This window comes from Nycticebus coucang, chromosome 13, assembly GCF_027406575.1.
Source record: "Nycticebus coucang isolate mNycCou1 chromosome 13, mNycCou1.pri, whole genome shotgun sequence".
Taxonomy (NCBI): Eukaryota; Metazoa; Chordata; class Mammalia; order Primates; family Lorisidae; genus Nycticebus; species Nycticebus coucang.
In genome coordinates, this window is record NC_069792.1 from 21,656,803 (window position 1) to 21,683,346 (window position 26,544).

The following is a 26,544-nucleotide window of genomic DNA, read 5'->3' on the forward strand; positions in this document are numbered from 1 at the left end:
GCACCACCTGATTTGTCCTCAGGCCATTGGTTCAGTTCAAAAAGGTCCAAATCAATTGTCTCAGTCTGCATCTGTCTCGGGTGAGAGAGTTTAAGAGGTCTCTGGGAACTGGATCACAGGGGTCTGGTGACTACTCTGGTGTGGCTTGCTCCAGTGCTACGTGGAGTCAAGAGAAGCCACCCAGCCAATAAATCAGTCTGGGAAGGTTGCTGCCTCCTTCCCCACCTTGCATCACTTCACATCCAGTCACTGATAGCCTTGTAGTTGGCTGACCCAGTTGCCTGTAGTGAATCGGTACTCCAAGAGTTTGTACCTGCCTGAATCGCAAGGAAGTCTGCCAGGCTGCTGCGCTCTGCCTCTCTCCAGCAGGAGGAGGTGAGGCCTGACAACCTCGGGCACTTGATGAAGGTTTTCACTCAGGTCCAGTCTCGCCCCTGATTAATGTTACTGACAGAACGGAACAACTCTGCGGTTCCCCTGCAGAAGAGAAGCTGAATTGAGCTCCAAATCAGCTTGTCTTTGCTCTTGTATTGTCTATAGGCTGACAATCCCCTGAGAGCCAGGTGTGTCTTAGGTTTAGTAAAGCGGACCTCTGGGTCAGCCCCACCCTCGGAGTTTCCCTGGTTTGCAAGTTGGAGTTGCCTCAGGCAAACTCAGAGTTTCTGGTTGCCCAGGGAGACAGGGGGTGTGGCTTCAGAATATTCTGTAGTGAGCCGTATTGCTAGCAAAAGAGGGCTGCTGCTTTATGGCTCAGGCAACGGCCGCTCCGGTGTAGCTCCCCTCCGGCCAACCGTCTTCTCTCCGCTCCGTACCCCAGAGTCTGCACCGACAGGCTGCAGCCCAGCACTGTCTACACCTGTCGAGCAATCGCCCAAGAGTCTGGACCCCTGGGGGACAGGCCTCCAGACCTTGGAGCGAGAGCAGAGGGGAGCGCAGGGAGGGCTGGGGGCCTGGGGTTGCGGGCAGAGAACACACAGAGCTTTACACAGTTTTATGCCTGGCCGTATCGTCACCAAAAGACGGCTGTCGCACTGTGCCTCAGGGAACTGCCACTCCAGTGCAGTCCCCTCTCCGCCCACCGACCGGGACTGGCCTCCAGACCCCAGTGTGAGCAAAGGGAAGTGCTGGGAGCTCAGAATTCCAGGTAGAGACTATATTCAGTTTATACAGTTTTATGCCTGGCAGGAGGACGCTGTGGCACCCTAGTAGGGGAGGTAGGTCCAGTTTTTAGAGTGTCTCTCCCGTGGAGTGTAGTGGGAGGACCTTTGAACTCTGCCCAGTTGTTTGTGGGGCACTCTGAGCCGTTCTCATGGGGGAGGGGACTCCCGTCCGCTTGGGGATGGATTTTGTACCTTTCGTTTGTATCCTTGTGGTCACAGCTCGCCTCAGTGGGGTTGACGTGCGTTCTAAAACCTTCTCTCTTAGTGCAGCTCAAATCCACCAGGTTACTTGCTGAATTTTTGTCCTTTAACTCTCCTTCTGGACGGGAGCCTCTGTGGAAAGCTGGCTTCAGTCAGCCATCTTGTCTCCTCCCCCGAAATGTATGTATGTTTTCTTTGACATTTGTAAGAGCTCAATGGAAGACAAATTTTGAACCAAACTCTGGAAGGATGACATAGGTTTTAGGGACTAATGTTACAAAAACAAGAGACATTTGGAAAATTGTACCAACTGTGGGCCAAACATACCTTGAAGACTAGAAGGGGACCCCTAAGCTCATGCTGTTGTTTGGTGAAGGACCAGGGAGGCAAAGCCAGCAGAGTTCCTAATGTTTTCAAGATTCTGAGTTGTATCCAACAGGGTGGGTTAGGGTCACAATATAGCCGTATTTGACTGTGACCTGTGGACAAAGTATTTAAACCAAATTTTGTCATTTGTAAAATAAAAAGGACTCAAGTAGATACTCCTGAGACCTAACATTTTAAGTCTAGTTTAGCATCTAAGCATTACCCACGGTGAAAGCCATGTGTGCTAATGCAGGGGGGCCTCCTGCCAGTGCTATTCCCATCCTCTTCCTCCTGAGAAGGGGAGAGCAGTCCCACCCGGGCTCAACAGACACACTATGCCTGCAACTTCACTCTGAAGTGAGGTGCAATTAAAGCCCTTGCCTCCTCCCTCCCCTGGCCACCTACCTCACTCTCTGAGCCCCAGACCACTAGTCCCTGGCTCTCCTTCTCTTCCTGTCTCCTTCCCCAGCTTGCTGCATCCCTTCTCACTCTGGTCTGCTCTAGCCTTGTCCCTGCTTTCTATGAGCCAACTCTACCCCAGCCGCAGGTCTCCAGCTGAGACATCAGTTCTCCAGTGCAGCTTTTTCTAATGCCCATAGCAGCCCCACCTTGGCCTCCATCAGTACGAGTTGTAATGAAGGCCTTACTAGCCACCGTCCCGGAGCTCAAGGTCAGGGACTAGATACTAGACTCTTTTGTGGCTGGTTTTCTAAACCAGGCCACAAGGATGCAGTGTGTTTCTGTTGGGTCTGAGTGTTTGAGGAGCTGATTCTTCAGCGGGGAGAAAAAAAAGTCTGTGAAAACTTGGCCCTTGCAGTAACAGGTAACATTGGAGGATCTTCCAGGCAGTGTCCTAAGCACTTTACCTATGTATTAATGTAATTTTATCTTCATAAAAATAATAACCCTCTAAAGTATATACCTTATTCCATTTTTACAGATGGAGGAATGGGCTCCAAAGTTAAATAACGGGCTGCTATGACAGGGAAGCTGGGATTTCAGACACCCTGGCTGCTGACCTGACTCTTTACCACAAGGCTGAGCTCTCTTAGAGTCGTGCTGAGACCACTTACCTTGGACATGTCAGGCACTTCTTGTGTCTCACTATTCCTGCCACCTGCCCTATAGCAAATATTTAGCCATCACTGAAAAGAAAGCCAGGTTTCCACTTCCACCATTCTCATCTCAGTCTGACCACTGCTCACCAGGACTGCCCTGAGAGCCCAGTAACTAGTTCCCCTTCTTTTCTTTTTTTTTTTTCTTTTCTAAATTATTTTTATTTATTTATTTATTTTTATTGTTGGGGATTCATTGAGGGTACAATAAGCCGTTCCCCTTCTTTTCTGACTCTGCTCCAGCTCCTCCTCCATCCAGTAGCCAAGTGATCATCTCAGAGTAAATGAGACCCTGGCCCACCCTGTGTGAAGCCCTCAGTGGCCTCCTATTTCACTTAGAGTGGTGTCCAAACCCTGACCCTTACCTCAGGGTCTCCCTGGTCTCCCTCCCTCTTACAAAGTGATCTCCCACTCCTCTCCAGGGGTGGTTTTTGCTTCTAGAACACGAGGGGCAGAAGTATCCTCTGTGGGTCTTTCCTGCATGCTCCAGTCCTGGGCATTACATTCTGCCTACCCCTTAGCAGGGCACATCTCAGACATCTGGGTGCTCAGCTCCTGCTCCAGGAGGCATATGCCTGTCACTGACCCATGTCCTCAGTTTTCTGTTAAGAACCTGTAGCTTATTCAGTAACTCATTTATTGTTTGTTTCCACCAACTCCACTGTAAATCGAATCCTGGGGAAGGGACGTCCTACTTTCAGCACCTTAGTGTCACATAGTAGGCGCCTGCTGACTATCTGTTGAATGGAATGTGGGCTTCCAGTAAAGACACAGACAGAGGGCAGGAGAAGTTTAAGAGAAGGAGCCAACGCTCATGCTGTGGTGGGAAAGAAGGCTCTGCGGGGAGGGGGACTGCCTGGCAGTCAGGATTGGGGTGGACTGAGTGTGGAGGGGGCCACTGTGGGCAATGGGAGTGCATCCAGCAAAGAGGAGGCAGAGATGCTTGCAGACGGTTTGAGCCATTAAAGAGCCTAGGACTAGCCGAGTGTGCTAGTTTATTTCGGTAATGAGAGAGAATGCTGGGATCTGAGCTCTAATCCGTGATTAAAGTGAAGCTATTTAGACACTCTGACTGGGGATTATCACGTTAGAAGTGATGCTTTAGAAAATTCATCTTCTGAGGGTATGCCCTCTATTTTGTCTGTTTACCTGAGACCTAAAAATCCCTTCACTCCCCACTCCTGCCTCTCTTTAATGAATTTCTCCCAACTCTTTTCATTCTTAGGGTATCTGTGCATGCTCAGTACCTCATGATCTAGGCCACTTGGTCCCATGTATGCATGTGAAAAATACACATCAGGGGCCCGACCAATGGGCTCACCTACTGCATGCTTGGTTTTCACGTCTGCATACATTGTTTCTTTTTCTTTCTTTTTTTTTTTGAAGAGACAGGGTCTCACTTTATGGCCCTCGGTAGAGTGCTGTGGCATCACACAGCTCACAGCAACCTCCAACTCCTGGGCTTAAGCGATTCTCTTGCCTCAGCCTCCCATGTAGCTGAGACTACAGGCACTCGCCATGACGCCCGGCTATTTTTTTTGTTGCAGTTTGGCTGGGGCTGGGTTTGAACCCACCACCCTCGGTATATGGGGCCGGCACCCTACTAAGATTAAATTCTCAGAAGGAAGCAAGCTGTGTTTTTTTTTTTTTTTTTTTTTGTAGAGACAGAGTCTCACTTTATGGCCCTTGGTAGAGTGCCGTGGCCTCACACAGCTCACAGCAACCTCCAACTCCTGGGCTTAAGCGATTCTCTTGCCTCAGCCTCCCGAGTAGCTGGGACTACAGGCCCCCGCCACAACGCCCGGCTATTTTTTGGTTGCAGTTCAGCCGAGGCCGGGTTTGAACCCGCCACCCTCGGTATATGGGGCCGGTGCCTTACCGACTGAGCCACAGGCGCCGCCCCGCAAGCTGTGTTTTATAGCTCTGTCACTGATCGACCTGGCCAGATCATAGAGGTGTGTGCTGCCGGTGTTCTTTGTGGATAAAACTGCTTCATATTGCTGTCTCTTGGGCATTTAAGTAGCTAAATCTATACTCTACAATCCAAGATGCTTTATGCTGAATTCTGTTTTATAGTAGAAAAATGAGTGAGGGTCCTGTGTATAGTTTTGGGGGAAGTAAAGAGCCTTCCCATTCATCAGTTCTTAACAGTGATCAAAGAAACAGCTGTTAGCCTTCACATTTAGTCCCCTACAGGACTGATAACAGCATCATTGCAATTACTTCATACACTTTCTTTCGTTAGATTTTGAATGATCTAATGCAACCAAGATGCTGCTTTTTAATTAAGCAAAAGATGATGATACGGCCATTAAAGGAGCTAACAGTACTTCACAAATCAATTTTATTAACTTAAACACAAAATTAATGAAGAAAAATTCTGTACACAATTGTGGACACAACACACCTTTATACAGTAAGGCCAAGATAAACTTTGTCTTTTCAGTCTGCAAAGTACAAAAACATAAAATGAACAGGTTAAAAAAACTGTCAACTTCCGTTCGCTTCAAGCAAAACAAGGAAAAAATAACCTAATTATTAAACAATTTGGAGAATCCACAAATGACTAATTCTAGCAGCAACACGAAACCTCAAAAAAGGATGGAGTAGCTTGTCAGCTACTTTGTGCCAAAGCTGGTGGTTTTCTTCCTCAATATTAGGATGAATTTTGAGAAGAATTTCATGACACTGAAGCTTTAGATATGAGAAAGTAGTGCCCAAACTGATCGTTCTGGAAAAACTTTCTTGTGTATGACAAAGGTAATATTTTAATTTTCTAGATTTATGCTTGCCATGTAATACATAATGCAAGTGGAGAGGATGGTGATGATGAGGCCACGGTCACTACTGGCCATGAACTTTCCTCTGGGGGGGGGGAGGAAAACAGTATATGAACGTAGGGAGTAATAATGCAATGTTCTGATGATTTCAGATACTTAATAAAGGAATACATTACCATGTAAGAAAAAGCAGACATAACTCTGAGCACATGAAAACTTTGCTAGTTTCCAATTCATGAATCACTTTATTAATAAAATATATCTATCATCTATATTCTTTCTGTGGGAAGAAGTATTTGAATAATAATTTTATCCAAGTAGTTACATATAATACATTAGTATTGAAATGAAATAGTGAGGTGGTAGTTAAGAAACTGCTGTATTATTTTATCAAGGCCCACTTAATAGCATTGTAAAAATTTAGAGAGATCAGATGGGAAAAAAATATTTAGAAAACAGAATCCTTATTGACACTTGACATCCATGCTTTTGGTCTTGACAACATTACCTAAAAAAAAAAAAATTCCATGATCTCCATATTTATACCCAATACTCGGATAAGGCACATGAGTTTCTGCACATGTTGCCTCATGCTCCACTATCAAGGCTTTGCTACCTTTCAATATCATTTCCCTAAACAATATGTAAAAGAATCATCCATTATTACAAATTTACACCAAAAATTCTTTCTGTACATGATTGTCTCAGTGATGTACATATTATACGTTTAAATTAGACATACTTTAAACTACTTTGCGATGTGCTAAAATTCAAAGTACTGTACTTGCCATGTTGTGAGGCAAAGGACTTTAATCACTTATTTCTACTGCTATTATCTCTTCAATGATTTGATGTTGAAAAAGTCTGCTTGGGTGAACTGTATGGTATGTGAATTATGCCTCAATAAAGCTGTTAAAAAAAATGTCTGTTCATAAATAAGTAGAGATGTACAGATTACCCTGGGTATGAGACACCAAAAAGTAAACTTTCTTTATAAGACAATTCCTCCACTGGGATTCAGGAAACACATTTCAGTCTTTTTTGTGCAATCAAGTTTTCTGTATTGGAGAAGCTGTTTATGTCACATTGAAAATGCTAAAACTGAATTGTTTGCAGGTCCTTTCTTCACAGGTTTGAACCGTGTAGTTAATGTGGCAGAGACACATCACACTGTGCTAGAATGTTCTCATGGCTTGTTTTCATTGGATTCACAGTACTAGAGTTGACAGCTGTTCTGAAGAAATGGATGTGGTCCTCCATGCACCCCAGGGGCAGAAGTCAAGACCGACAGCAGCTGTGCATCAGTATGTCGAAATTGCTAAGTTCTGTAGTCCAGCGCTGACGAGATAATTGGGGTTGTTGGATTTGTCCCTGGTCACGGAGCAGTTGTGCAGTTTCAAAGTGCCGTGCGCTGTTACAGGTACTCCAGTTCCAAAGCGTGATGCAGGGCCATGAGGTCCGAGTGGCTGGAGATCCTCCAGAAGGGCATAGCGTGCTGCAGGAGGGGCAGATAGGGTGAGGACAGGAATGCACCCAACATGAACCCTTCCAGCTCCCTCTGAAACCCATCATGAAACTCACCCTTTTTCTCAGTGCCATGACAACTACCAGCTAAGATCTTAACATCATGTTTGTTTAAAACAAAAATTTAACCTTAATCTTCCCCTACTACAAATACTGGACCAAGTTTTAAAATGTAATCTAGAGAGTCTGTTCTGTAAAAGGTGATGCTGTTTCCTAACTGGGTCTACACTATGACTTGAATGTCTTTTCCAACTGGAAGAAGAGCACTGAGGAACACATAAGTAGCCAGTAGGCTTTTAATGCTCAAAGTTTAAAAAGCTCGTGTTTTGTGAGGTTTCCTTAGGTGGTAGTATTTCACATTTTTCCATACTTAATCTTGCCACCATATTTTTCATTTATTTCCATCAGTTCTTCTTCACATTGACCTTCCAATGGCTTTACCATGTAAGAAAAGTTTTAAATGAAAATCTAAAGTTTTTGTAGTTACTGTTTAACTCATTGATCTAAAAATCTAGTTCGAAGGGCAGGAAACACCTGATTGAACCAGAGACAAGCAAAACAGGTAAAAAATAGGATACCATATTCAAAAAGGTAAAAATATAATAAAACTTTCACTGCTCAAAAAGCACTATAGTAAGTACTTTAGTATCGGCAAAATCTTTTTCTTAAGTAAGAGAAAGATAATCATCACCTTTCGCTTTCACTCACAGAATAATCATTTTACACAAAAAACAATGTGGAGCACAGAGTCTAATTTACAATTTTAATCTTTTTTTTTTTTTGTGGTTTTTGGCCGGGGCTGGGTTTGAACCCACCACCTCTGGCATATGGGACCGGCGCCCTACTCCTTGAGCCACAGGCGCCGCCCAATTTACAATTTTAGTTCTGAGAAATTTGAGAAATGTTCAGACTTACAGGAAAAGTTGTCAGAGAAGCAAACAGTGGAGGTGAGGGCTTTTGTTTTTTCATGTATTGATAGCTAGGGAAGCTACTATTACTATCTACAGGGTATCCCAAATATCACTCTGGGAAAATGGGATATTATTTATGTAAAACTTTGTAATATTTTGGAAATAAAGGTACATTTAGTGACAATTTCCAATTTTCCCTCTGTATGGCAACTTTAGGAGTGATGTTTGGGACACTCTGTTAATAAATACTCTGAAATCTGCAGTGTCTTTGCCTCATATTATACCACCTTCCAATAGGCAATGTAGATCTTTCTGAAGATTCTTTGTAGTGTCCATATATCTTTGTTGTCCTTCAATTACAGAATAGTCCAGAAATGAGCACTAAGGATCTCTTTCTTTACAGTGGAAGATGTACCATTATGCAATCATTCACACAGGGCATGTGGTGCTATGTGCAGAAGACCCAGAGATGCATCTGGCCACCCTCTTACAGTCTAGGTGAGTAGCAGAAATGTACAACAAGTGTGTTCATTTATAATGTCTGAAAAGAGGAGATGATAGTTGAGCTGGGTATGAAAGGATATTCTTTCAGGATAAAGAAAAGCACGCTTATGGGTTTGTGTGGTTTGGGGGACAGAAGATAATGAAGAAATTCATTAGTAACATACTAGCTGGGGGTGAGAAAAGACAGAGTTGGAGCCAGATGGTGCAGGGCCTGGTAAGCCCTGCTAAGGAGTTTTATTAATGAGAGTTTTGAGTTAGTGAGAGTTGTATCTTTGAGTGTCTGTTTTACTGATGAAAAAAGGCTTAGAGAAGCAGTGGAGCCAAGATTGATACTAGGACTGAACTGAAGCCCAAATACTATAACGGTCTAGCTGTATAAATTACCACCACCACCCTGCCCCCACCCCAGAGCACAGGTACAATACACATGCACCTATGATGCAAACATTTTATTCATTTACATAATGTAAGAGCTTCCCAGGACAAGTGGGTTAAAAGTCAATAGTTTTTTCCTTGCATCAATGTTTAGTCACTGGAACTAGTTTTTCTTACATGAAATCAGAAATAGTTGGAAAAAAAGAAAAGGGAGAGGGAGACAAGATGGCTGACTGAAGCCAGCTTTCCACAGAGGCTCCCGTCCAGAAGGAAAGTTAAAGGACAGAAATTTAGCAAGTAACCTGGTGGATTAGAGCTGGACCAAGAGAGAAGGTTGAAGAACGCACATCAACCCTGCTGAGGCAAGCTGTGACCCCCACGGATACAAACAAAATGTACAAAATTCATCACCAAGTGGACGGGAGTCCGCTCCCCCATGAGAACGGCTCGGAGTTCCCCACAAACAAGCAGAGTTCACAGGTCCTCCCACTACACTCCACAGGAGAGACCCTCTAAAAACTGGACCTAACTCCCCTACTAGGGTGCCACGGCATTCTCCTGCCAGGCATAAAACTGTATAAGACTATATATATTCTCTACCTGCAAATCTGAGCTCCCATAACTCCCCTCCACTCTCACTCAGAGGTCTGGAGGCCTGTCCCCCAGAAGTCCAGATTCATTGGTGATTTCTGGAGGAGTGTGGAAAGGGCCTAAACTGCAGCTGGTCAGTGCTGACTCTGGGGCACGGGAGTGAGGAGAGGACGGTTGGCTGAGAGGGAACCAAACTGGAGTGGTGATGCCCTGAGACGCAGAGCAGCAGCTGTCTTTTGGCAACAATATGGCTCACTCCTGGATATTCTGAAGCCACAATCCCTATCTCCCTGGGCAACCAGAGGAGGCCAGGCATCTACTCAGGTGGCAACCACCACGATGCAGACCCCGTGAGTAAAGGGTTTGCCTGATGCGGTACCAGCCTGGGTGAAGCGTGGGGACTAGAAACGCACATGTAGAGCTGGAAAGTTCCCAGGGCAGGGCTGACCCAGAGGACCGCTTTATTGAAGCTTAGACGCACCTGGCCCTATGGGATCGTCAGCCTATACACAAAGGAAGACAGGAGGCTAGAACTGACAGGTAACCGAATACAAACCTGCAGGAGCAAAGACAGGGCCTGAGGCGCACTCTGGGAACTCAAAACAGCTTGTCTACTGCAGGGGAATTTCGCAGGGACAGAAACAAATTCCTGCAAAGTTGTTCTGTTCTGTCAGTAACATAAATCAGGGGCGGGGCTGGAACTGAGTGAACATTCCCTGGCCTCCATCAAGCGCCTGAGGTTGTCAGGCCTCACCTCCCCCTGCTAGATAGAGGCAGAGCACAGCGGCCTGGCTGAGCAGAAATAGATTTCCTTATGATTCAGGCAGGTGAAAACTCCTGGAGTATCTGTTCACTACAGGCAACTATCAGTGACTGGGTGTGACAGAGGTGCAAGGTGGGGAAGGAGGCATCAAACTTCCCAGACTGTTCTATTTGCTGGGTGGGTCCTCCTGACTCCACGGAGCACTGGAGCAAGCCATATCTGAGTAGTCACCAGACCCCTACGATCCAGTTGCCAGAGACCTTTTAAACTCTCCCACCTGAGACAGGTGCTGACTGAGACAATTGATTTGGATCTTTGGAACTGAGCCAATTGCCCAAGGATTATTCAGGTGGTACCCTGGGTGTGTTGTTGTAGGAAGGTTTGATTTTCCTTTTCCAATTGTTGCCTGTGGGGGGCAGGGTGACTTAATTGCTGGTATTTCTCCACAGCTAAGACTTCAACCCAGAGTAACTGTTTCAATAGGGTCAAGCAGAGACCAGCTGAAAACAAAACCAAACCACTTAGCCCCACCACACCAAACAGGTCCCCAGTTTCTCAGGCCATAGCACTATACGGGTCCTTGACAAAGCTCCAGGAGAAAAATCAAACGGTGTAAAACAATCATGGGGCGGAATCAGCGGAAAAACTCTGGTAACATGAATAAACAGAATAGATCAAACCCCCCAAGGAAAGATATGGCACATGTAACTGAAGATCCCATTCATAAACGGCTGACTGAGATGTCAGAAATCAAATTCAGAATTTGGATTGCAAACAAGATTAATAAAATAGAGGAAAATTTGGAATTAGAAATCCGAGTAGCAATTCAAAAGTCGGAATTAGAAATTCGAGGAGAAATTCAAAAGTTGTCTCAAGAATTTAACAAATTTAAAGACAAAACCACTGAAGAATTTGACGCACTGAAGCAAGAATATGCAGCCCTCCACAATCTGAAAAATACAGTATAATCCCTCAGTAACAGAGTGGAGCAAGCAGAAGAAAGGATTTCTTACATTGAAGACAAAGCCTTTGAACGCTCCCAAACTCTTAAAGAGGAAGAGAAATGGAGAGCAAAAACGGATCGTTCTCTCAGAGAGCTCTGGGATAATTCGAAGGCGGCTAATATCTGCCTCATTGGAATCCCTGAAAGTGATGAAGTGGTCTCGAAAGGCACAGAGGCCCATCTCCATGAAATTATGAAAGAGAATTTTCCAGACATGTCAAGAGATTCTGAAATCAGATAGCAGACAGTTTCAAAACCCCAGCACAACTCAATCCAAATAAGACATCCCCCAGGCATATCATAATTAACTTTACTAAAGTTAATATGAAGGAGAAAATTCTGAAAGCAGCCAGACATGAGGAAGCCATTACCTACAAAGGGAAGAATATTAGAATGACTGCAGATCTCTCTGCTGAAACTTTTCAAGCCAGAAGAGGGTGGTCATCAACTTTTAATCTCCTAAAGCAAAACAACTTTCAACCCCGGATTCTGTATCCAGCTAAAATGAGTTTCATTGATGATGGAGAAATTAAATACTTGATGTTGAAGAAATTTGCTATAGCCAAACCAGCGCTTCAGAATATTCTCAGACCTATCCTCCATAATGACCAGCCCAATCCTCTACCACAAAAGTAAACTCACTAAGAAACTTTTGATCAAACTCCAACTTCCACAGTGGTGAAAGGATTTAAAATATCCACTGGACTTTCGAAAAACTCGATACGCTAAATTTTACCAGACTTATCAATATTCTCCATTAATGTGAATGGCTTAAACTGTCCTCTAAAGAGGCACAGGTTAGCTAACTGGATACAAAAACTCAGGCCAGATATTTGCTGCATACAAGAGTCACATCTTACCTTAAAAGACAAATATAGACTCAGGGTGAAAGGATGGTCATCCATATTTAAGGCAAATGGTAATCAGAAAAAAGCAGGTGTTGCAATTCTATTTGCAGATACAGTAGGCTTTAAACTAACAAAAGTAAGGAAGGATAAGAATGGTCACTTCATATTTGTTAAGGGTAATACTCAATATGATGAGATTTCAATTATTAATATCTATGCACCCAACCACAATGCACCTCAATTTATAAGAGAAACTCTAACAGACACGAGCAACTTGATTTCCTCCAGCTCCATAATAGTTGGAGATTTCAACACTCCTTTGGCAGTGTTGGATCGATCCTCCAAGAAGAAGCTGAGCAAAGAAATTTTAGATTTAACCCTAACCGTCCAACATTTGGATTTAGCAGACATCTACAGAACATTTCATCCCAACAAAACTGAATACACATACTTCTCATCAGCCCACGGAACATACTCCAAAATCGATCGCATCTTAGGTCACAAGTCTAAAGGAATAGAAATATTCCTTGCATCTTCTCGGACCACCATGGAATAAAACTTTTGCTCAGTAACAACAGGAATCTGCATACTCATACAAAAACATGGAAGTTAAATAACCATATCCTGAATGATAGCTGGGTCAGAGATGAGATTAAGAAGGAAATTGCCAAATTTTTGGAACAAAACAACAATGAAGAAGCGAATTATCAGAACCTCTGGGACACAGCAAAGGCAGTCCTAAGAGGGAAATGTATAGCACTGCAAGCCTTCCTCAAGAGAACGGAAAGAGAGGCAGTTAACAACTTAATGGGACATCTCAACCAACTGGACAAGGAAGAACATTCCAACCCCAAACCCAATAGAAGAAAAGAAATAACCAAAATTTGAGCAAAATTAAATGAAATTGAAAACAAAAGAATTATACAACATCAATAAATCAAAAAGTTGGTTTTTTGAAAAGGTCAATAAAATAGATAAACCTTTGGCTAAACTAACGAGACAAAAAAAGAGTAAAATCTCTAATCTCATTAATCAGAAACAACAAAGACGAAATAACAACAGACTCCTCAGAAATCAAAAAAATCCTTAATGAATATTACAAGAAACTTTATTCTCAGAAATATGAAAATCTGAAGGAAATTGACCAATACTTGGAAGCACGTCACCTTCCAAGACTTAACCAGAATCAAGTGGAAATGTTCAACAGGCCCATATCAAGTTCTGAAATAGCATCAACCATACACAATCTCCCTAGAAAGAAAAGCCCAAGACCAGATGGCTTCATGTCAGAATTCTACCAAACCTTTAAAGAGGAACTAGTACCTATATTACTCAACCTGTTCCAAAATGTAGAAAAAGAAGGAAGACTACCCAACACGTTCTATGAAGCAAACATCACCCTGATCCCCAAACCAGGAAAAGACCCAACAAGAAAAGAATATTATAGACCAATATCACTGATGAATATAGATGCAAAAATATTCAACAAGATCCTAACAAACAGAATCCAGCAACACATCAAACAAACTATAGATCATGACCAAGTTGGTTTTATCCCAGGGTCTCAAGGTTGGTTCAATATCTGTAAATCTATAATTCAGCACATAAACAAATTAAAAACCAAAGACCATATGATTCTCTCAATTGATGCAGAAAAAGCTTTGATAACATCCAGCATCCCTTCATGATCAGAACACTTAAGAAAATTGGTATAGAAGGGACATTTCTTAAACTAATAGAGGCCATCTACAGCAAACCCACAGCCAATATCATATTGAATGGAGTTAAATTGAAATCATTTTCACTAGGATCAGGAACCAGACAAGGCTGCCCATTGTCTCCACTGCTCTTTAACATTGTAATGGAAGTTTTAGCCACCGCAATTAGGGAAGAAAAGGCGATCAAGGGTATCCATATACGGTCAGAAGAGATCAAACTTTCACTCTTCGTAGATGATATGATTATATATCTGGAAAACACCAACGATTCTACTACAAAACTCTTAGAAGTGATCAAGGAATATAGCAGCATCTCAGGTTACAAAATCAACATTCATAAATCGGTAGCCTTTATATATACCAACAATAGTCAAGCTGAAAAAATAGTTAAGGACTCTATTCCATTCACAGTAGTGCCAAAGAAGATGAAATATTTGGGAATTTATCTAACAAGGGACGTGAAAGATCTCTACAAAGAGAACTACGAAACTCTAAGAAAATAAATAGCTGAAATTGTTAAAAAATGGAAAAACATACCATGCTCATGGCTGGGAAGAATCAACATTGTTAAAAATGTCCATACTACCCAAAGCAATATACAATCTTAATGCAATCTCTATTAAAGCTCCACTGTCATACTGTAGAGATCTTGAAAAAATAATACTTTGTTTTATATGGGATCAGAAAAAAACCTCGAATAGCCAAGACATTACTCAGAAATAAAAACAAAGCAGGAGGAATCACGCTACCAGACCTCAGACTATACCATAAATCGATAGTGATCAAAACAGCATGGTACTGGCACAAAACCAGAAAAGTACATTTCTGGAACAGAATAGAGAACCAAGAGATGAATCCAGCTACTTACCATTATTTGATCTTTGACAAGCCAATTAAAAACATTCAGTGGGGAAAAGATTCCCTATTTAACAAATGGTGCTGGGTGAACTGGCTGGCAACCTGCAGAAGACTGAAACTGGACCCTCACCTTTCACCATTAGCTAAGATAGACTCTCACTGGATTAAAGATTTAAACTTAAGACATGAAACTATAAAAATACTAGAAGAGAGTGTAGGGAAAACCCTTGAAGAAATCGGTCTGGGCAAGTATTTTATGAGGAGGACTCCCCGGGCAATTGAAGCAGCTTCAAAAATACACTACTGGGACCTGATCAAACTAAAAAGCTTCTGTACAGCCAAGAACACTAAGTAAAGCAAGCAAACAGCCCTCAGAATGGGAGAAGATATTTGCAGGTTATGTCTCCGACAAAGGTTTAATAACCAGAATCTACAGAGAACTCAAACGTATAATCAAGAAAAGAACAAGTGATCCCATCACAGGCTGGACAAGGTACTTGAAGAGAAACTTCTCTGAAGAAGACAGGTGCATGGCCTACAGACATATGAAAAAATGCTTATCATCACAGAAATGCAAATCAAAACTACTTTGAGATAGCATCTAACTCCAGTAAGATTAGCCCATATCACAAAATCCCAAGACCAGAGATGTTGGCTGGATGTGGAGAAAAGGGAACACTTCTACACGCTGGTGGGAATGCAAATTAATACATCCCTTTTGGAAAGATGTTTGGAGAACATTTAGAGATCTAAATATAGATCTGCCATTCAATCCTATAATTCCTCTACTAGGCATATACCCAGAAGACCAAAAATCACATCATAACAAAGATATTTGTACCAGAATGTTTATTGCAGCCCAATTCATAATTGCTAAGTCATGGAAAAAGCCCAAGTGCCCATTGATCCACGAATGGATTAATAAATTGTGGTATATGTACACCATGGAATATTACGGAGCCTTAAAGAAAGATGGAGACTTTACCTCTTTCATGTTTACATGGATGGAGCTGGAACATCTTCTTAGTAACGTATCTCAAGAATGGAAGAAAAAGTATTGAATATACTCAGCCCTACTATGAAACTAATTTATGACTTTCACATGAAAGCTATAACCCAGTTATAACCTAAGAATAGGGAGAAAGGGAGGGGAGGGAGGGGGGAGGGGGCGAAGGGAGGGTGATTGGTGAGATTACACCTGCAGTGCATCTTACAAGGGTATATGTGAAACTTAGTAAATGTAGAATGTAAATGTCTTTGCACAATAACTAAGAAAATGCCAGGAAGGCTATGTCAAAAACAAACAAACAAAAAAAACACATGCTAGAATGAGGAGACCTGGGTTTTACTCTCAACTCCAGCATTCACTATGTGACCTTCAACTGTGGCACATTCTTCCTGAAGCTCTAAAATAAAGGCTATGGGGAAAGGCCCCAGAATTGCTTCTTATAGTCTCTTACCTGCATAGCACCATAACTACAGTAGATATGGAAACATACAAGATATATGTTACCCATGCCAAGAACTGCTTGGCAGGCAACACATATGAAACACCTTCCTTACACTGGATGGCAGTGAGGAATTAGGGATTGTAATCATAAATTCAGAGAGAAGAGAGCTTAGCTGGAGAGGGAGAGGGCAGGGAAATGGGATTCCCCATCAGGAGTGCTTAGTCCAGAAGTGATGAGGCTGGAAGGGTGTGTTCATTACAGAGATGTGAAGGAAGGTTTTTCAAGATAGAAGCCCATGAAATACCTACGGGAGTTTAGATTCCTATCTTATAAACTGGGAGACACTGGGAAAGAGCAATTTAAGGCAGCAGCCAGGGAAGAATGGCCTGGAGGTAAATTTGGGTGGTACCAGAGAAAGTAGGCAGAGGGACAGTGGAAATAGAGTGATGGGTGAGAAGTCCAGAGAAAATTGGCGTGGGCGCACTGGTTTGGGACAGCTGCGTTCATCTGCTTATATTCAGACAGGTATAACTTGGGATACCCAAATGGTGAGATTCCCTCAGGTCACCGGAGCCAAAAACAATTACCCACAGACCTTAACACGTATATGATTAGTTTATCAAGATCAGGCATATATTCAGAGAAGCGGATCTCTAGAACTAAAATATTGTCTAATGGGAAAATGATGACACATTTTTCCTACTCTTCTTGTCTACAGGAGTAACTTTCCAAATCTCCTTAACTCCACCCTTGTGCATTTGATATACCTCATGTAAAGTGAAGCTTGATGAATTATTATAAATGTATTAATGTTTCCAAAATTGTAAAGCACATACTCTCTGACCCAAGTATTGCATTTCTAAGAATTTATCCCATAGCACGTGCACGACCCACCTAAAGACCTTTCACTGTTGTCTGTTCGTAATAGTAAATACTGGAAACCAGCTATCTGTTCAGCTCCAGAATACTGACGCTCTCCCTCAGAAGGACTTGTGCTGATGGGGAGTAACTGCCAGGATAGATAAGGGGGAAAAAGCAGGTACAGAAAATGTATAATTATCATGTGTGTAAAATAAAGCATATCTGTGCTTTCATATGCATCCAGGAGACTGTTACGTTTTAATCATATCTGTCTAATTATTTTCAATCAAGCCATGCTGTATTAGGTTTTCTTTTTGACCATAAAATGCCTTATTTCCCTATCAGTGGAAAACAGTCTTTCTAGGAACAAAGGGTTGTTCTTTTACAAAACAGAGGCGTTTCCAACTTCTTCTCTTTGAAGGGGGTATTTTTTTGTGATACAAATTATAGATTAAATTACTGATGACAGTCCTTGGACTGCACTGGCAAGGAGAATAAGGATGACAGAATAGACTTCAATTGACCATTAACAAAACTAGCCAACTGGAGGATTAACTTACTTTCCTTAATCCCAGTAACAAAAACCAGTCACTATCTCTAGCAAAAGAACATTATTTAGGGAGATGAAAGACCTCTCCACAGAGAAGACAGTGTTATGCTAGATTTTAAAAGGACACACAACCAAAATGGTTAAAATCAGTTTGGAAACACAACCTATTTGGAGCACTAAAATGTTCTGCCAAATCAAATGTGCAGAACTTCACTTGTTCACTGTTTTATTTAATAATCCTAATTGCTCAGAATATCAGAATGTGTTTTTAAAAGTTTACTCATGAATCCACCTCCCAAAAGGAACAAAATAAAACATTCACTTAAATAACTTGATTTTAAAAAAAGATACTAAAGATATATAAAGTAGTTCATGGTCTGAAGGAATCTGTGTTCAAATCTCATGGCCAGAGAAAATAACTGGGCTCAAATCCTATGTGTGATCTTGGTCACATTATTAATCCTTATTATTCTTCAATTTTCTCATCTTTAAAATGGGTCCAAGAATTTCTTCCACATACAATTGCTGTAATTAAAGAGATAATAAAGAGGAATGCCTAAGAGAAAAACTGAGGTGTAACAAAGGCTTTCTGATTGGTAGCAATTCTTGTTATTTACCATGAGGACTATTATTAATCCCACTAAAGCATGGATAGCCATCTCAATTGCGTTTTTCAGCTTGAGTTTTTAAAGTGGGATGATGTTGAATTGTGCAGTCTTTCCTCCTAAATGATTTCACGTTCTCTACTTGTGTGCAGTACTCCTTTAAAGATGCTGTTATCGATTATTAGATCCTTTCAACTCAGGCTCAGGTTCTGCTGCTTAAATAGTTAACCTCAGAAGGTTAGACAAAAATTCTCTTTTGATAAAGTTAGAGATAAGAAAGGAATGTCCAATCTGTCACTCTACTAGATTGCTAACATCTGAATCTGAAATCATTGTACGTTTTACACACACAGAGGCAGGTGTCAAGGTGCAAAGAGTTTGTTCACATCCACTATTTTTGGACTCACGACATCAAGTCACCCACAAAATCAAATTTGATAGCTGGGAGGACCTGCACCTCTGAGCAGTGTGGGACTGAAGAGCAGCCTGCTCCAGAGGAAGAAGGACCCGCCTGCTTCACACTGTGGCCGAGGATCACACTGCTCAGAGGCACAAACCAATGCTGTGCTCCAGAGTTCGTCCCTGGAAGAAAACTTGAGTTTGGCTTCTCGCCGAAAGTTGTTAAATGTGCCAGGATACAGTTTGGGGGATGTAATTTAGAGTGGGAAAGATTTTATTTTATACAGACAGCCCATGAGATTAACAGATAGACCCATTGAAATAGTGGTTGGCAGCCATGAAGGGAAGGCCAGAAGTAATGCTTTCATGGCAGACGCTGCTTCCATCAAGCACTAGAGGACCTGTGGGCTTCCACCAGCACTGACCACACGCAGGCAAGCTGTGATCTGGGGCATCCATGAAATCATCTATTATTTACAGAATTAAAGTCATCTCCTATGCTCTTACTGGAATTCAAAGGCATTGGACGTGAATTAAGCTCAATGTTGTATCTATGATCTGGTGACTTTATGTGCTATTTCTGGTGTATTCTAGAAGAGCTAAATTTCGATTACAAGCATTCCTATGAGTATGTATGTGGGGAAATTATGCTTTTGGTTTATCTCATAAAATAAGAGATTGTTCTTCAATGCAAGAAACATTTATGGAGTACAGTTGTGTTGAAGATAGAGTCCCAAACAACAAACCAAGAAAAATAAGATCCCTACCTCTCCTTAGCTTGCTGAAACCAGGCACATACAAAAATATCCACAGTTACTACCATTTGTTGTACACTTTATACATATCAGGCTTTGTTTTATGGGCGTTATGTAACTAATCGACTAAATCTAATCCTCAAAATAGTCTAAGGAGCTAAGTGCTATTCCCACTTACAGACAAGGAAAGAGAAATTGAAGGGTTAAGTAACTTGTTCAAAGTCACAGACTAGGTGAGCAGCAGAGCCATCATTCAAATCCAGGGTGTCTCACTCGAGAATCCAAGCTATTTACCATTACAGCTTCTCCAGTCAAAGCAAGTTCTCCTATAATTGAGCTCTTAAAAAAGAGAATAGAAATTTTGAAATGAATAGAACAATGACAGAAAGGCATTAGGGCAGAGAAAGAGTGCTGGGCATGGTCAAAGGAAGGTGAGCAGACGAATGCCCCTGAGCTTAAGACGTGGGTGTGGGAGAAAGATAGGTTTGTAGCCAGACTGTGAAGACTCTAAGTGCAAGTCTATGGAAAAGTGGTCCTCTCCTTTAAAGAAAGCTTTTGCTAAGAGCAAAGATAGAATTATCTTTGCAGGGACTGAGAAGAATATGAAGTGCAGTGAGCAAACTGAGAGCCAAGAGACTTAGAGTCAGGCCCACTCCCTTTCCCTGTGCCCTGAGGGAGGCAGGTGCCAACCTCATGGTAAAAAGGAGGCATCAAACCCTTGAGGGCAGGTGCTTATCTTGCAGGCCAGCTCAGAACAATGGGTAGAGGCTTTTTGAAGGATGTCTGAAAGGTTCTCAGGCTGTGTTCAGCCTCAGGTAACAAGGTTTGAATCACCCGGTAATGTCTGACATGGGTGAGGGACGGGAGGGGACACGGGGACTGGCAGGCACACGTGCTGTTTTGGTTGGCAGCTACTCCGCAGAGCCTTCCTTTCTGCTCCACCCGTGGCCTTGAGCTTGTGCACACTCCCTATTTATTGAAGTCTAGTCTGCACACATGCAGAATCTGGTTCAGAGAAATAGCACTTGTTTAAATGACACAGTTATGAGAACGCTGAGGATTAAGACAAAGCAAATGGGACAAGACGCACCACCTGGGGCCACTCACCTTTTTTGCTCCTTGCTCCTCTTCCACACCATCTCCTATAACAACATACACTACTTTTCTCCCAAACCTTTGGATTATCCTTTCAAAACAGCTTTCTTTTCCTAATGAATGAAAATAAATTATAGAAGATGTTAAGTTTGGATAGCACAGCATGACAACACTTGAGCTTTTTATATAAATTGCTTTGTTCATGCTCTGATTCCACCCTATCCCACGTGTGCACCTAGGATAGTGTCTTTACGCCACTTGGCTGACACGCAGAATGGCACAAAAATTGAAAATTGTAAATTATGGGCAGTGTCCCGTCCTGTCCTGTAGAAATTGGCATTTTTAGATACTCTTTTTTTCCAAGGGCTCATTTACTACTAAAAAGTAGTTATCAGTATAGCATGTGGAGGGAAAAGGGGTATTTTTTAGGACTTTTTTCCTATAAGCCTAGTCGAAACAAAGGCATGCAATTCTAGCAACATGTTTTAACTTGATTTAAAAAATATTTCATTATATATCGAACTCTAATATCTAATCCAAAGACCACTGAGAATGATAAAATCACTGGATTTGGCTTTGTGATGGCCTTTGACAAACCTGCACTGGGATTAGTTCATCCTTTCGGTGGCCAGCTAAATTAAAGACCTGCACGGCCTAATGTGTTTCCATGAAATATTCTCATAAAACTCCTTCTGAAATAAATGTCAGGTAATTTGGGTACTGCAATGAGATCACGGCTGCCTTACCCAGGCTTCTAATTGTTCAATGAAGCACTTCCCTGGAGGAAAAGTGGGATAAAGGTAATCGAATACCTTTATCTGTATATTATCTTTCCCAAGGCATGACTGAGTTTGGGCTCCTGTGCCGGCTACACTGTCAGCACATCCCTGCAGGTAATGCAGGCATTGTTTCTTCTTAGAGAAGAAAATGGTGTCCCAAGGCTCGGGCTGCCAATAGGGTCATTTAATGGACAATGGGACAGTTTATAGTTTTCAAATGTCAATGGCTGAGCGAGGCCTGCACCTCTTTCAAATAAGGATCAGATATACTCATGAACAAATTGCTTGTTTGCTTAAACAAATGTCTGCTTTATATTTGTATTTTGTGCTAAAATCTCTAGCTTGCATCTGACAGAATGAAATAGAGCTAGGCCTATTCAAAGGATGCAATTTCAATGCTGCTTTAGTTGCCCACTAAACTGTGAAATAGTAAATCACTTCGAGAAACAAATACAAAGTATAGTCTTCATCACTGTAAATACATACAACCAAAAACATAGATGTCACAAAACCTTTTTACCTCCTAACAGGGAAATGCTTATGCAAAGTTTCTCTTTTTTGGAAAAACGAAGGTAAACAATGTTATTTAAAGAAGAAGTGGTGTTGGACGGCGCCTGTGGCTCAAGGAGTAGGGCGCCAGTCCCATATGCCGGAGGTGGCGGGTTCAAACCCAGCCCCGGCCAAAAACCACAAAAAAAAAAAAAAAAAAAAAAAGAATAAGTGGTGGTGGACAAAAAATGGTCTTGCCTCCTATCTTCTGTTGGCATCACTGTAAATTTGGGGTCATGCAGAAATTTTTCACAATAAAGATTATGAAAATGAAGATTATTTTAGAAGGTAATTAAAAGTCTTATAAAAATTTCGTCTGAAAGAGCATCAGAACTCTGCTAAATGAGAGACCAGCCATCTTCTCCTATGACTTTGGCATTTTGCCTACAATGAAAATTACTGGGTTTTCTGCACTGATCTCCACATAGATCATCTTTGATGGCAAAATTAAAAAAAAAAAAATGTCAGGAAGCTCAATGTCTATTTTTCTCATTAAAATATCTTAGAAAAGTGAGATCCTACCATTGGTTTTGAGATAAGTTTCTAATACCACACTTATTTTTTAATTCTAACTTTTATTCTGTTCTGGAAAAATAAAGCCAAAGGTTTGAAACAAAATGCAAGTTTTTAAGAAAAACTTGATCCGGCTGGGTGCAATGGCTCATGCCTGTGATCCTACCACTTTGAGTTGTTGCTCCAGAACAGGAGTTTGAGACCAGCCTGGGCAATACTGAGTCCCCATCTGTACAAAAAATAGAAAAATTAACTGACACGGTGGTGTGCTGCTATAATCTCAGCTACTCAGAGGCTGAGGCAGGATTGCTTGAGCCTAGTAGTTTGAGGCTGCAGTGAACTAGGAGAACTCCACTGTACTTTAGCTCAAGCAACACAGCAAGAACCTGTCTCAAAAAAACAAAACAAACCCCCCAAAACCTCCTCACTGGATTGTTACTATACTTTTTTACTATTCAGGTTTAAACCTCCATGCACACGACATGTGCTATTACTTGTACTTTCCTGCTGGGAAGCTAAAACACTGCCCTTTCCGTACTGTGTGCCTCTTTGGAATTTGTACCACCTTTCACAGGCTGGCAAACCTTTACTGTGATCCCTGTTTACAAAACAATCCAGCCACGTAATAGGAAAATGAGTATTAATCATGGCTGGATACTTTCTGGACAGCCCTCGTAATTCCTCTTCATTAATATAGCTGAAAATAGGATTAATACATGATTGAATGCTAACCAACTGCATTTTTATGGAACATGAGAGCATATAAAAAAATTCTGGTTATGATGTGCTAGTGGGAATCCTACTCTATTTGGTATATTCCTTTCCTTTTATAAATGTTTTCTAGCATTCTGTTCTTGGCCCTTCTCAAGAAGCTTCATTCATTCTCAAACTCTAAATATGTATTGCTAACTGAAAGGTCTACCTGAATATCCCACAGGCTCTTCAAATTCAACACTGATCTGATCAAACTTGCTTTCCCCATCTGTTCATTGTGCCTCTACTGACCCAGGTGCCTAAAAGAAACCTCTGTGGCAGCCTTCCTCAAAATAAGTGGCCATTTATTCATCCCTTTCATTCAATAAACATTTATTGAGGATGCACTGTGTGTGCAGTGGGTGCTGCAGCTACTGTGATGAGCAAGAGATAAACCCAGTCCTCAAAAATGTTGCAGTCTAGGAAGTCATACTATGAACAAATTATTATACAACGTGATTCTTGGGTGATCAGTAAATACTTTAATGGAGAAAAGCAGGACTAAAAGTGCAGACACATGGAAGGGACCCCATTTTTGCCCTTTTTGTTTAGATAGGATTGAGCACCCAGAGACAGCCACCTTCCTAACCCACAGGATGCTCATCCATCTTCCCTGGGCTAAGACAACACTCATCTCCTTAGCTGACGTGCAAGGCCACTGTTACTAAACCCAAGTCTACCTCTGTGAGCACCGCACACTGGACTCCGGGGGCCACTCACTGTTCCCTCAGCAGGGAAACCATTTTAATGTCTCTGTCCCTTTGTTCTCACAGGCCCATCCTCTACCTGGTAAACTCTCCTCTGCCCTTCCCTACCCAGCTCAAATGTCCTTCTTCCCTTTGGCTTTCACTGACTCTTGCCCTCTGCCTCCTCCCAGGTGGGAGTGAAGCTTCTCAGCCCTGAGCATGTCCAGGCAATTAGCAGCAGGAGCCTCTGAGGCTTGGGAAGGAGTCTGGACCTTGGAATCAGAGAGATCCTTAACGTTGTTAGACAATTGCTTTGAGCAATTTACTTAATCACTGAGCTTTAGTTTCCTCAAGTGTAACTTGGAAAGATTGTGAAGGTTGTAAAATACTCAGTACAGTTCTGGGCATCTAGAGGGTAACGGGCAAATGCTCATGTGATACTCCTCTGCCATACTGGATCGCATGAGATGTCTGCTTCCCCTGGGAAAAAGAGGCCTGGCTTGCTTTTATCCCTTTTATTCTGGCTTGGTTTATAGTTTAACCAAATTCCATATTGGTCTTTTCCCCCAGTTATGTTTCCTTTATGCAAGAAGCTCACTTTTTTTACATCTCCACAATAATGAGAACTCAATTGTTGATACATACAGAATTAACCAACATTTCATTGAAAATGTTATGATTTCAGCTTCACGGATCATGCTTTCGATTTCTCTTGATGACTAAAGCCAATTTTGCAAATAGGTTAAATTATTCTTCTGGTTTTCCAAAAGAGTCTCATTTGTTGCTTTTCATGTTTAGTAGCTTGAAGGAGAAAGGTGGCTTGTTTAAAAAAGAAAAAAAAAACACAGCTCACCTATTTTAGTTGCACTGTAAATATTTTCTATTGGAAATACAACTCCTAATCCGTACAGCAGAACTTTCGCCAGCGCTGGGATAAGCTGAGTAGTTGTTACTAAAATATTCACACAGTTCGTCCTATGAGAACAGGAAGAAGAAAAACTGTTCAAAAATAAATCTCCAAAATGAGCGAGCATGAGCAGCGCCCGCGTCCCCGCCGGGCCCCGTGGACAGCCTCACCGGGAGTGGATGAGCGAGAGTGCTTTCAGGGCCAGTGTCAACCAGGAGTCTGTCAGGGCTTCGATCTCCGCCCTTAACTGCAGCCAGGCTTCCCTCTTGGCCGGACCGAGCAGACCTGAGGATTTACAAGTGTGGGATGAACTCCTTCCTTACCAACACTTCAGCTTCACAGTGCACAAAGTATTTTTCACATCCTATCATTCAATGGGCAAGTATTTAATATTTAAATCAACATCTATTGATTTTTGCATTCCCAGCATCTTTCTTCTGGTCATAGAAGTCATCTCTTCCTTTATGGGGAGCCTACTCTTTCCCATTCCTCTAACTCTGTAATTTGGCCAGAGCCAGTCCCAGCGTCTGGCTCCCAGGGTAGGCTCAGAGCCTTAACTTTGCCAGTGAAAGTCAGTCTTGGGACTTTGGCTGAATCTGTTGGGCAAGCTGTCTCCCCTGCTTCCTCTCCCCACAAAGGTGCTAAACCAGTAAGATATTAACCTGGATCTCCTGGTGGTCACTGTACCACCTGGGAAGGACAGACCTGGCATGACTCCTACTTCAAGGATGGCAAAGGTTCTCTTGACACCTCATCTCAGCATCTGGATACAGCCCTGTTCCATCCAGAGACCAACATCACCCCCTAAGCTTTTCATTATTAGGTCAATTTAGTTTCTTTTTATGCTAAAGCCATCTTGAATCACAATCCAAACATTCAAACTCATACAAGCATCTACCAAGTAGAAGATGCTTAGCAACTCACAGATAAATATCCGTGAGTTGGGCTAGGTTTGCTAATCTCCCTTCCCTGGGAGGACAAGTACCTGTCAGAGAGATTAAGAAACTTGCCCCAGGTCCTACCAGCAGGCAGAGGAGACTCCCCAGGGCAGCTGGCTCCAGTCTAATATTTCTGTCCCTAAATCACAGAACAATGGCCAGATGAAACTGTGCTGAAAAGCTATTATATCCACAATGGTGTGACACAGAAGCGGGTAGTACTTTTAGAATTGTACCTAGACTGTCTTAACTAACCCAGTGAAATACCGGCGGTAGTCACTTGCCTCCAACATTATTTTTGTAGGTGTTGTAGATCTCTTTTACCCGTCTGTAGCGGAAGGCCAACTTTCTCATCCAGTCCACGCCACCCCGAACACCAGTTGCCAAACATAAATTAGCACTGGTGGCTGCAGCAGGAAAGCCATCTGTCCCAAAGTTATACGTGCTATTTAGATGCAAGAAAAGCCCAAAGTTAACCAAACAGAAAGTTCATCTACATTAGGTGAGCAATTCCACTCTAACAGGGAGACTGGGCCTCAGCGTTTCAGTGAGCTCACCTTAGGTCTTGTCCGTTATCGTCTGAAGAAACATCGTCTATATGAACTTGGTCACATTCCTAAAACACAATCAAAATGACACATGTCAATTGTTAAGAAAACCACACATACCTATTTTTAAAAACACCTTAATTGGAGGGTTTTTCAACTATGTCAATCAGTAGGTGGCAGTCTTGTTAAATTGACGTTTTTACCTCCTTGGGCTCCTCTTCCACTGTAGGAAGCAAGCTGAGTCATTAAGGACTACCGGGATTCAGCTTCAGAAAACACGTTTTTGTGTTTAGAAAGAAAAGTGATTGAAAACAATTAGCATATGTGTTCCATAAACCTCAGGTACCCCAAGACATCATGCTGCTCAAAGCTGATTCAGTCAGTGCCTTAAGCATAACTGAAACCAGACATTTCAGTAAATGTAACATGCTAGAAAAA

General features: G+C 42.1%; 1 protein-coding gene across 6 annotated transcripts in view; it reads right to left on the reverse strand.

Annotated features, from left to right (window-relative positions):
* Positions 1-5,165: 5,165 nt before the first annotated feature.
* Positions 5,166-26,544, reverse strand: part of EYA1 (EYA transcriptional coactivator and phosphatase 1) — a 330,700-nt gene continuing 309,321 nt past the window's right edge. For all 6 annotated transcript variants that reach the window (XM_053559176.1, XM_053559175.1, XM_053559177.1 and 3 more), the window contains 6 exons: positions 26,116-26,174; positions 25,843-26,003; positions 24,791-24,905; positions 24,567-24,688; positions 20,446-20,546; positions 5,166-7,117 (listed from right to left, as the gene is read on the reverse strand). In XM_053559176.1, coding sequence (XP_053415151.1) covers positions 7,037-7,117; positions 20,446-20,546; positions 24,567-24,688; positions 24,791-24,905; positions 25,843-26,003; positions 26,116-26,174 — 639 coding nt within the window. In that variant the 3' untranslated portion in view covers positions 5,166-7,036. The remainder of the gene's footprint in view (positions 7,118-20,445; positions 20,547-24,566; positions 24,689-24,790; positions 24,906-25,842; positions 26,004-26,115; positions 26,175-26,544) is intronic.